General features: G+C 45.4%; 2 protein-coding genes across 2 annotated transcripts in view; both read left to right on the forward strand.

Moving 5' to 3' along the window:
- The window catches only part of Mpp4 (membrane palmitoylated protein 4), a 31,740-nt gene extending 26,617 nt beyond the window's left edge, over nt 1-5,123 (forward strand). The window contains exons 17-21 of the mRNA XM_005366332.2: nt 346-426; nt 1,658-1,751; nt 2,531-2,639; nt 3,718-3,852; nt 4,790-5,123. Of these exons, the coding sequence (XP_005366389.1) occupies nt 346-426; nt 1,658-1,751; nt 2,531-2,639; nt 3,718-3,852; nt 4,790-4,981 (611 nt within the window). The 3' untranslated portion in view covers nt 4,982-5,123. The remainder of the gene's footprint in view (nt 1-345; nt 427-1,657; nt 1,752-2,530; nt 2,640-3,717; nt 3,853-4,789) is intronic.
- Nucleotides 5,124-7,357: 2,234 nt separating this feature from the next.
- The window catches only part of Tmem237 (transmembrane protein 237), a 16,472-nt gene continuing 12,555 nt past the window's right edge, over nt 7,358-11,274 (forward strand). Inside the window, exons 1-4 of the mRNA XM_005366333.2 lie at nt 7,358-7,432; nt 8,639-8,670; nt 9,252-9,262; nt 10,648-10,704. Of these exons, the coding sequence (XP_005366390.1) occupies nt 7,400-7,432; nt 8,639-8,670; nt 9,252-9,262; nt 10,648-10,704 (133 nt within the window). The 5' untranslated portion in view covers nt 7,358-7,399. The remainder of the gene's footprint in view (nt 7,433-8,638; nt 8,671-9,251; nt 9,263-10,647; nt 10,705-11,274) is intronic.

The following is an 11,274-nucleotide window of genomic DNA, read 5'->3' on the forward strand; positions in this document are numbered from 1 at the left end:
AAAAAAAAAAAAAAAAAAAAAAAGAAATGTCACTGCATCTGTGGGGGGACAGTGCTGCTGCATTCTGATTGTGACTTTAGCTAAGGAAGGTCCCGCTGAAGTCTCAGAACGTCAACAGTAGCGGACCCTGTGACTTCACTCCCGTTCCTGGATGCTGGGGTGGTTTGAGTCATTTCACAGGTCACTAGAGTTTTCTGGTTTGTTCCAGTTCTGAAGAAGGGTTTCGACAGATTTTCCTGCACCGGCGTTGGCTCTCAAGCGCCTGCTTGCAGACCGACTGGGGGATGGTGTAGCACGGAACCCTGTGTACCCACCTCTGATTCTCTCTGCTCCATCTGTGTTCAGGACCTTCTGGCGTTGGAGTCAACGAGCTGAGGAGAGAACTCATCAGGCTTAATCCCAGCTGCTTTCGAAGCGCTGTGCCGCGTACGTTAGCTTCCTTTCCTGGCGGCTCATGTTTTGGTAAAACCTTGTCTATGACTGTACTGATGTCACTTAACTGTGCCGTATCACCTTGCTGGAAAAGTGTAAGGACTGGCCCTTCCTTCAGTAGTTCTACCGGTATTTGTTTCAATAACTGTGCCGATTGACTAGCATGTGGTATGTACGCTAGGCTAGCCTTTCAAGAGATGGTTTTTCTTTTCTCTTTAAGTGGAAGTCAGTGGGCAACTTGTGGGAGTCAGTTCTTTCCTTCTGCCGTATTGGCTTCTGAGAATCAAACCCGGTCAGTGTAGGGCCTGCACTACTGGACGGTTCGCGAGCCAGGCAAGGGGCTGGAGATTGAAACACACACACACACACACACACACACACGCACGCACGCACGCACGCACGCACACACGCACACACACAGACATGGGCAGCCCTTGAAACAAGAATGCTAACTTTATTGTGCTCCAGGGAAGCTTGAATAGGGATCTTTAATTGATAGCCACGCCCCAGCTCTTGGGATTTTCAGCTGTAAAACCCACCAGAAACCATTCCCCTGCCATCAGGAACTCATGAGGGTCTCGTGCTCAGAGCAGGGCAGGCACAGGAGAACAAGCAATTACTTAGTCTTCTAAAGTTGCAGTTACTTCTTGGTAAATAGTAATGTACCTGCAGAGTGGTGTGAGATACCATGAGCTGATTAGTGCACTATCTAAACGGAAGATGCTGGTGGTACCTGTAAGGGAACAGACATGCATTTTAGGCCTCGCCTTTGGGTCAGCATTACCTGTTCTGAAATAGCAATAGGTGTTCCCTGGCTGATATTTACGGTACATTCTTTCCCATCCTTTATGAGCAATCAATAAAGGTTTGTAGTTGGTGAAATTTGACATGGCGGCTCTCACCTTTTCTCACCAATTTTTTTTTTGGTTTTTCGAGACAGGGTTTCTCTGTGGTTTTGGAGCCTGTCCTGGAACTAGCTCTTGTAGACCAGGCTGGTCTCGAACTCACAGAGATCCGCCTGCCTCTGCCTCCCGAGTGCTGGGATTAAAGGCGTGTGCCACCACCGCCCGGCTTCTCACCAATTCTTATCACGTTGGTTCCAGCATCTTGTCTGTGATGAATTTTTTTTGTTTGTTTGAGTTGGGAATCTCAATCCAAATATACATTTGGTAACAAATCAAAACATTTAGAAGATTCTGAAATGCTTTATCCTCTTCCCTTGTAGATACCACCCGTTCCCCAAAGAGTTATGAAATGGACGGACGTGAGTATCACTACGTGTCAAGGGAAACTTTTGAAAGCCTCATGTATGGACACAGGTAAGGCTCAGAAGCCAATTCTTCCTTCTGGTTACTGGAAAGTAGTCCGTTTTTAGGCATTAGCCAAAGCTGTCGGCAGTAACTCCTCATTTCTGAAGACGCAAGAAAGGAATATGCATTAATTACCAGAGCCCCGGGATCAGGTTTGGGAAGGGGGCAGACTTGAGCTGCGAGCTTCAATGGATTTGAAGAAGTAGATAAGTCCTTGGTTGTCTACTGTGGTTTTCTTCTTCTTGTTGTTGTTTGTTTTGTTTTCTCCTGAATATCCAGTCATTCTTTCTGTGCTGACAAGATCCATGCATCCCATGGGAGCTCACGTTTGTGTCCTACTTAGCTTTCTATTGCTAAGAGAAACACCATGACCAAAATTAGGTTGGGGAGACAAGAGTTTATTTGGCTTATACATCCACGCCCCAGTCAGTCACTGAGGGAAGCCTGGACAGGAAATCAAGACACGAGCTTGGAGGCAGAAGCTAAAGGAAAAGCCACAGAGCTGCTTACAGGCTTGCTCCTCCGTTCTTACACAACCCAGGGCTCAGAGTGACGCCACCTGTAGCAGGCTGGGCCCTCCTATCAGTTAATAATTTAGAAAACACCCTCCCAGACTTGCCTAAAGGTAACCTGATGGAAGCCATCACTCAACTGAGATTCTCTTCCTAGGTGAACCTAGCTTAGTCAAATTAACAAGACAAACAAGCAAAACCCAACAAACACAGATCCTAGTACTACTGCTAATGTTTTACTTGTGGAGAATCGTTTCCTCCGTCTTGCTCTCACAGGATGCTGGAGTATGGCGAGTACAAAGGCCACCTGTACGGAACTAGCGTGAATGCTGTGCGTGCTGTCCTTGCGGAAGGAAAGATCTGTGTCATGGATTTGGAGCCTCAGGTGGGTCTGTGTAGAACATTTTCCATCACCCTAAAGTCACAGATGCATGTGCGCATGCCCCAGACTGTAACTGAGACGTTTTGTTCAGATAGACTTTTAAGAGTAAGGCCACCTCTCGCATCTCAGGGCCAGGTTGTTCCTCAGAAAGTAAATTGGCCACGTTTTGCTTTTGGTTGGAGAGGAAGTCTTATTTCTCACACCCAGACCCAGGACCTGGGTGGACAGCCATTAAAACACCTGTCCCAGTCTTTCTGGCTTCGACAGTGGTCACAAGCTTGTCCAGGGAACCTCTTGTGGAGGAGGGTATTGCTTGGAGCAAAAGACGATGCTCGGTGTTGGCATAAACGTGTTACACGCCTGAACCACACGTGAGGAGAGCTGAGGTTTGATCAGTATTTGTGGAGGCCCAGCTTTTTGATCCTTTCATTCTCCTTATTTACTTAACGATATACTTGTGTGCTAAAGACAACCGGGGGAAAGCGATGTGTTCTTTCTTGAGTAGAGTTGGGGGTTATGAAGATGGACGTGGTGTCCGATGAGAGCTGCTAGCTAGAGGAAAGGGAAGTGAGGGCAAATGGACCTTTCCAGAAATTTTCTTTGATTTTGTCACATCAGGTCATGCAAAGGAGTCTACTCTCACTAAATAGCATTTTGTTATGTATAACATTTATTTCAATAATTCAATAGCTAGTCATAGCTAGGAAGAGGAGAGGCCAGGATTCTAATTTAATTTTGGTTCTAGAGCCATATTTGTTATTAAATTGTTTTGATTTTATAACTGAGGACAGGGATGTATGAGACAATGATCACACTGACTACAGGAAGCTAGGACTTTCTATATTTAATTTTTAAAAATGTATACCTAGTATTTGAATGTGCTGTGTGGAAGCCAGGGGACGATTTTCACGAATCAGTTCTATCTTCTATGGTGGATTCCAAGGATTGGACTGGGTTCAGCAGGTTTGCACGGCAGGTGCTTCTGCCAGCAGCAGGTTTGCACGGCAGGTACTTCTGCCAGCTGAGCTTTCTTGCTGGCCCACATCTGTCTTCTAACTGAGCACTTGATTTTTCTGTGCAGGACATTCAGTTGGCTCGGACTCATGAACTGAAGCCCTATGTCATATTTATTAAGCCACCTAACATGAGTTTCATGAAGCAGTCTAGGAAAAATGCTAAGATAATCACTGACTACTTTGTGGACGTGAAATTCAAGGTAAATCAAGTAGAAATCCTGGTATTTACTTTCAGTCATGGCTAGGTGGAAGGACGGTCAGGCTGGGCTGAGGACGTGTCGCCGTTTTTGTCTTTGTATGACCCTCTCCTCAGGAGCACGCCAATAAAATGGTTTTTTTTTAAAAAATTAGTTATTTCCACAGAATCCTTTGAAGGTTTTAATGAGTAACGTCTTTACAAGTTATCCTTTCTATCCAGATGGTAATGACACACGCCTTTAACTCTACCAGCACTTGGGAGCAGAGGCAGGTGAATCCCTGGGTTCAAGGCCAGCCTGGTCTATGGAGCAAGTTCCAGGACAGCTAGGGATGCCCAGAGAAACCCTGTCTTGAAAAACGAAAACAAAAAACCAAACCAAAAAACACCCAAAATCACCAACAAATTTTATTAGACACTAATTACATATATTAAAATAAGATTTAATAAATTCTGTGATGCTTTTTCCTAGCTTAACAAAAGGACTCATAAGCCACAATTTGCAAAGCCAAACAAATTGTTTATAAGCATGTTTGTATTTTTGAATTATTTTTACTTATTTTTAAAATGCTGTAATGAGTGTATCAACACACACACAGAGTAGATGTATAAATTTTAGAAATTTGTATACAGTTTAGTAGTCTTGACTATACATATGTGTATATATAGTTTTACTACATATACACACGTGTGTATATGAATGTATGTATATATGTATGTATGTATGTATGTATGTATGTATGTATGTATTTTCGAGACAAGTTTTGTTTTGTGTAGCCCTGGCTGTCCTGGAACTCACTCTATAGACCAGGCAGGTTTTGAGCTCAAAGATCTGCCTGGCTCTGCCTCCCAAGTGCTGGGATTAAAGGCGTGCGCCTCCACAGCTAACAACCTGGTGTCTTACTGCCTGTTCTATTCATATTTCTCAATCTCTCCTAAAGGATGAAGACCTACAAGAGATGGAGGATTTAGCCCAAAAAATGGAGAGTCAGTTTGGCCAGTTTTTTGATCACGTGATTGTGAATGGCAACTTGCAAGATGCATGTGCCCAGCTGTTGTCTGCCGTACAGAAGGCTCAGGAAGAACCGCAGTGGGTGCCAGAGGAATGGATTTCTCCTGGCACTGAGTCTTAATCAAGTCCTAAAGACCCCGTATAGCAGCTGCGATTGAAAACAGCAGTGTTTGACCCACTAGAACTGCAACTGTTGCCATGTTGGAGGAGGCCACTTGTTCATTACCCGGCTGCTTGGCAGCTCAGACCCAAAATAACCACATAGAAACCATATTATTTAAATCATTGCTTGGCCCATTAGCTCTAGCTTCTTAATTGTTAACTCTTACATCTTAATTTAACCCATTTCTATTAATTTGTGTATCGCTATGAGGCTGTTGTTTACTGGCTAAAGTTCCGGATTCTGTTTCTGCGGGGCTACATGGCTTCTCCCTGGCTCCACCTTCTTCCTCACAGCATTCAGTTTAGTCCCTTCCCCACCCCTCACCCCCCACCCCCGCCTACCTCTATTCCCTGTGCAGGCCCAAGACAGTTTCCTTATCAACCAATGGTATTCACAGCAAACAGAGGGGAATCCCACATCACTGCCGCTTACTGTATGGCTATAAATAGCATTGTATAATTACATGGAACTATTCATTTGGCTCAGTCAAGTTTTCCATCATTTCCCCATATGAGCTGATGGTAGGAACGTGAATAATGCTAAGTCTCTAAATGTGACAATATTCATGTGAGAATTACAGATTTCATATGATGTTTGTGAGATTTAGTTTCTGAAAGTTTCCTCTAAATAAATCAGACAATAGTTAATGGCTGAAACTGTATTTGACTTTTAAGATATTTTGTCTTCTGCTTGTTTTTTACAAAAGTGCCTAGTTGACCAACTCAGCAAGAATGGCTCATGCACACATCTAATAAGGGAACCTATGACAATGTCATTTCCAAATCAGTGTGATGTGGGATTTCCCTCTGTATGCTGTGAATATCATTGGTTAATAAAGGATCTGCTGTTGGCCTATAGCAGAGCTATAGGGGAAGAGAGATAGGCAGGGAAAACTAACTGAATGCTGGGAGAAAGAAGGGCAGAGTCAGAGAGAAGCCATGGAGCCACCAGCAGAGACAGACCTGCTGAAACTTTGTTTGTAGGTCACGACCTCGTGGTGATGCACAGATTAATGGAGATGGGTTAAACTAAGATGTAAGAGTTAGCAAATAAGAAGCCAGAGCTAATGGACCAAGCAGTGATTTAATTAATATAGTTTATGTGTGATTATTTCAGTTCTGGGAGGCTGGGGACGAACAAGCAGCCTCTTCACAACATCAGTGCCCAATTTAGTAAGGGGCAATGGACTAGTTCTGGAGGCCTGTATATGAGCAAACTCCAAAATGAGGACTCTTGGTCTCCCTAGATCTGTCACTTCCAGCGGCATTCCCTGCACCCACGTCTGTTCGTCTTTCTCATAGCCACACTTCCCTCCATGCTACAAGTTTTTTTTTAAAAAACTTCTCTCTCTCCCCCCTCTACTCTCCCCTCCCTTCCCCCCTCCCTCCTCCTCTGCCCGCCTGTTTCTCTGTCTCCCCGCCCCCCCTCTTCTGTTGCTCCTGTCCTGGGCAGGTCTCCCTTTCCCCTTTCCCCCTTTTTACATTCCCTTTCCCTTAATAAAAACCCCTCCAAGTGAACTCTGTCGCCTGGCGTCTTCCTCTTGCACGCCACTTTATAAAATGACAACCAAAGGATTAAAAAAGCTCGTCCTTTTCTTTTTTTTTTTTTTTTTTTTTGGTTTTTCGAGACGGGGTTTCTCTGTGGTTTTGGAGCCTGTCCTGGAACTAGCTCTGTAGACCAGGCTGGTCTCGAACTCACAGAGATCCGCCTGCCTCTGCCTCCCAAGTGCTGGGATTAAAGGCGTGCGCCACCACCGCCCGGCTCGTCCTTTTCTTAACGTGAACACCGTGTCTAAAGCAAATGCGGGGAAAATTAAGTCGTTTTTGCATGACAGTAAGGTAGGAGGGGATTTGGCTACAGGTTGTGGTTGCTAAGAACCCGTTTTTGCGGCTGTTCCCACGGAAGAAACGGTCAGAACTGCATCTATGAATTACACTCTAGGTTGGCAGGGAATCTGGGCTTGGCCAGTCCACGTCTGCCCGGTACGGTACCCCAGCTTTAGCGATCTCCCTTCTGACAGCTCCCCGGCAGGGTGGTAACCGGGCCCGGCGTCTCCGCGTTGCCATGACGACGCCGGCGGGGCGTCTGAATCCGGGGCTGGTCCCGCCGGACAAACCATGCCGACCTCCGCTCCGGGGAACGTGGGCCCAATGCCGAAGCTTCCCCTTCCAGCTTAGTTTAAAAGGGACAGTACGGGTGCGTACCCGGCAGCGCCAAAAACCGCCCGCGGGAGGCGCAGCCTGATGACGCGTAGGGACTGGGACGCTCCGGCGGGAGGCGCATCCCGATGACGCTCGGCGCCTGCGCCTGGGTGGGCGGGGCGGGAGCGCGGGCGGGAGTGGTTCCCGCTGCTCCGCCGCGATCCCTGGAGACGCGATGGGGAAGAAGCAGGTGGTTAGCGAGGCTCAGGTACTGCTGAGCGGCCGGACTGCCGTCGTCTGTGGAGCCATCCTGGTTGTGAGGGCCGTCGGGTTGCGGTTTCGGGATGGGCGAGATGGGTCGTTTCTGCGGGACTTGTGAGACGTGGACCACTAGGTGGGCTGGGTCCCGCTCGGGTGGCATTAGGGCCTCCTTCAGTGTCCTGGTCTTGTATCATTTTCATGAATCTGTTTGGATGACGACCACAATGGATTGCTAAATTGGATAAAAACAAGTGCATCCAACATTTAAGCCTTGGGTATCCGTGCCCTCTGTAAACAGCATGAGATACTTGCGATATTAAATTGACTGCTAGGCACCTGTTAGTTTTCAGTTCTGTTAAAGATTTATTTATTCAGTTCTGTTAAAGATTTATTTATTTATTATTTATTTATTTAAGATGTTTCGCCCACATCTGTCTGTGTGCACCACTGGTGTGCCTGGTTGTCAAAGAAGCCAGATGGAGGCTGTCCGTTTTCCTAGGACTACTGATGGCTGCGAGCTGCTTCGTGGGTGCTGGGAACCGAACTGAACTTCTGCAAGAGCAACAGGTGCTCTTAATGGCCGAGGTGTCTCTCCGGTGCTTGGTATTCTATTTTGAAAGGTTTCAGAAGGTTCTTAACTAATGCTCCCTGAATTTGCAAACGTGACTTTTTTTTTTACTCAGAGCAGCGTAAATTATACCCAAACCTCAGTCTTCTCTGTTCTAAAATATGTTTTCTATTTCTCTTTAACTCTTTAAAAAGCACTAGACCTCAGTTGGCTTCCTACTTAATAAAAGCAAACCCATATCCCTCCCCTTGGTTTGCAAAGCCCTAATTAGTCCTGCGTCTGCGTTGCATTGCTGTCCTTGGTTACTATGCTTCAGCCTTGATGATCTTTACCTGGAGCCTTCTGAGCCCAGGATTGCCTGAAAGCCTTAACGTTCCATCCCTGTTGCCCATCATGTTGGCTCCTTTATCATGCAGGTCTCAGCTCAAATAACCTCAGAGAGACTTTCCCTAAGTAAAGTAGCACTTTTTATTCCGTATAGATAGTTATTCATCATATCTAAATGCACACACACATCACCTCCCAAGTTTCACTGATAAACAGTTTCAAAAGATTTGAAGAGAATTACTGATCCATTTATGAGTTGTTTTTTTTTTTGTTTTTTTGTTTTTTTGGTTTTTTTTTGTCTTTCCCTTACTCCTATAGCATCCTCCACGAGCCCTTCCACCTGTGCCGAGGTAAAAATAATTTACAGTCGTTTCATTATTGAACTTTAAAGATGTAAAAATAAGTAGCAAAATTAATTTGAAAAACTACAGTGCTTCAGGGGAAAAATACCTTCCTGGAATTTTTAGGAAAATTCTCCCTAAAAGTTTGGAGGCAAACATTAAATTTGAATCTTGAGAAATAATTGATATAAGTAGTAGAAATCCTTAATCCAGCATGATAGAATAATGGGTCTGTTTTGAGTGTTCTCGTGTCCTGTTTACGAGAATTCTCCTGATGCCCTTGTGTTTTCGGGAACAGTTCCATCAGGGCTGAAGCCGATTATAACCAGCAGTGTCCTTAATCTGCTTAGTCCCTTTAATTAGTGGATAGAAGGGAATATGTATTTGTGTTTTCAAAAGGTTTTTTTTTTTTTAGCAGTGCTGTTAAACAGAATGCCTCTTATAGATAATAAACTAGTTTATAAACTGACAGTATGTGAAAGCTAGTCATATTTTTAAGGTTGTGATGACGTAAGTCAGTTTTCAGTCCGATAATAATTAAGTTTCTTTCTTTTGTCCTGCTGATTCCGTTTGGCTGGGGCCACACGAAGTGTGATTCAAGGTGAGTTCGTTTACTATTGGTGTGAAAACTCCTAAGCCTTGGTGTTCTAAGACAAGCGTGGAGATGAGTGTGGTGGCCCATGCCAGCCCTAGTTCTGGGAAGGCCAAGGCAGGGAGACTCTGAATTGGAGGCCTGTGTGAGCTGCAGAGCGAGATCCTGTCTCAGTGGGGTTGAATCTGGGGACGGTGGCGTACACAGATAGGCCAGCCACTTACAGGCTGCTTGAGCTTAGGCGTTGAAGGCCAGTTTGGGTAACAGCCAAACCGTGCCTAATAATAATAATAATAATAATGATAATGATAATGATAATAATAATAATAATTTGACTCCTTGGTTTGCTCTATTTAGAATTGAATCAGAATCTGTAGTTTATAAAACAACAGTAACCATTTGTTGTTAACAAACTTCCGTGACTGCTGTTTTAAAATTATGTAAGACATATAGTTTAGATTGTTCTCTGCAGCCCCCAGAGTGTACCCCTTCACTTGCTGAGAGCTATATCAGACTGTACTTTTCCTTTTTCCTTTAGTCAGGGTAGGCAAGGTTATGCTACACTGATAACTCCAAGATTTTTATTCTCCTAGTATCTTCTCAAGGTTGTTAGAAATAATACAAAGTGGCACCAGCAGCATGGCTTAGCCTGAGAACCTGTGTTGGGTGGCCAGAACCCACATGGCAGAAGGAAAGAAGTGACTTTTGCAGGTTGTCCTCTGACCGCTACATATAAGCTGTGGTGTGCGTGTCTACACACACACACGCATGCACATGTGTATACATAGAATAAACGTTCTTTTTTAAAAATAAAAAGCCCTACTAGGTTAATTGCAAAGCTATTGTGCCAAGTTCAGAGCGGTTGTCCTGGTAACGATGTGCTGAGATCTAGGCCGCTTTTGTCACGTGGTCCTGTGGTCCTACTGTGAAGCTCTCTTCCCTGATGTGGAGCCGCCTTTTCGGTGTTTGGGCTTCCAGGTGACACACATCACTCCCGTCCTAGTACTGAACAGGTGTCACCCTGCTAGCCCTCTGAGGTCAACAAGGTCAGGCCCCTCAGTGCTGCAGACAGACACAAATCACTTCTGTTCAGCCTCCTGGCCAGAACCACTCTCGTCTGTACCTCAGCACAAGGGGTTGGAGAGTGTATGGGACCAGGTGGACGTCTCTTGAGCCCACTTTCTAATTCAGAGTTGTAGACAGCACTGGGGGACAGTGTACTACTGGCCCCATGCTGTGCGTGGTGGCAAGTGGCCCTGTCAATTTCTTAACTCCCCCCCCCATGTGTAAATGCTGGCTGGTCCCAGAGAAGCAAGGGGAACGTCTTCCTTATCAGAAGTTCCGTTCCAGCTGATGTTCTGCCATTCTCTCTGCTGTTCTTTCTGTCTCCATAGAAAATGTACCGCCTAGCCATCCTAAGAAGAAGAAACCCAGAGCGAAAAGCACGTTAGGTAAGATGTCCTGTGTTGTGGGAGATCGCACGTTTCCCCAGGAACTGAGCACGATCAGCATCACAGATTACAGAGCCCAGGTTCTCGGGTACCAGACTGATGTGTTGAGAACAGGCAGGCAAGCATGGGCAGCCTGGAGAGTGAGTAGGCGTCTTCATAGGATAAACTATTGTGCCGCCCCTGTCTGATGTTTACAGTATTGCTGTGCCCGTCAGGTCTTTTGTCCTTAGGTAACATAAGTATTTTTAAGCTCTGTTTGGTTCCAGACCTTTGAACACAATAATGGGTTTGGAGACCTGGGATTCTTAACTTTTCCTATTCTGTGTTAGAGCAAGACCCTGAAGGCAGGTCAAATCATCCGTGTTTTCAGGCTTTAATAACAGCAGGGTCATGACTCCTTCCTCCTCAGTCACTTAACTGGTGGCCCTGGATGGTCTGTGAGTAACCGGGACTCGACACAGTTAGAATCCATTACCTTCGGTTGTCAGTTCTCGCTACTCAGTATTTTCCCAGTGGGCTTAGAACCTCAACGTCAGCGTTAGTTGACCCCCTAAACTTCACCCTTTTCTT

Source organism: Microtus ochrogaster, unplaced genomic scaffold (genome assembly GCF_000317375.1).
Source record: "Microtus ochrogaster isolate Prairie Vole_2 unplaced genomic scaffold, MicOch1.0 UNK8, whole genome shotgun sequence".
Classification (NCBI taxonomy): domain Eukaryota; kingdom Metazoa; phylum Chordata; class Mammalia; order Rodentia; family Cricetidae; genus Microtus; species Microtus ochrogaster.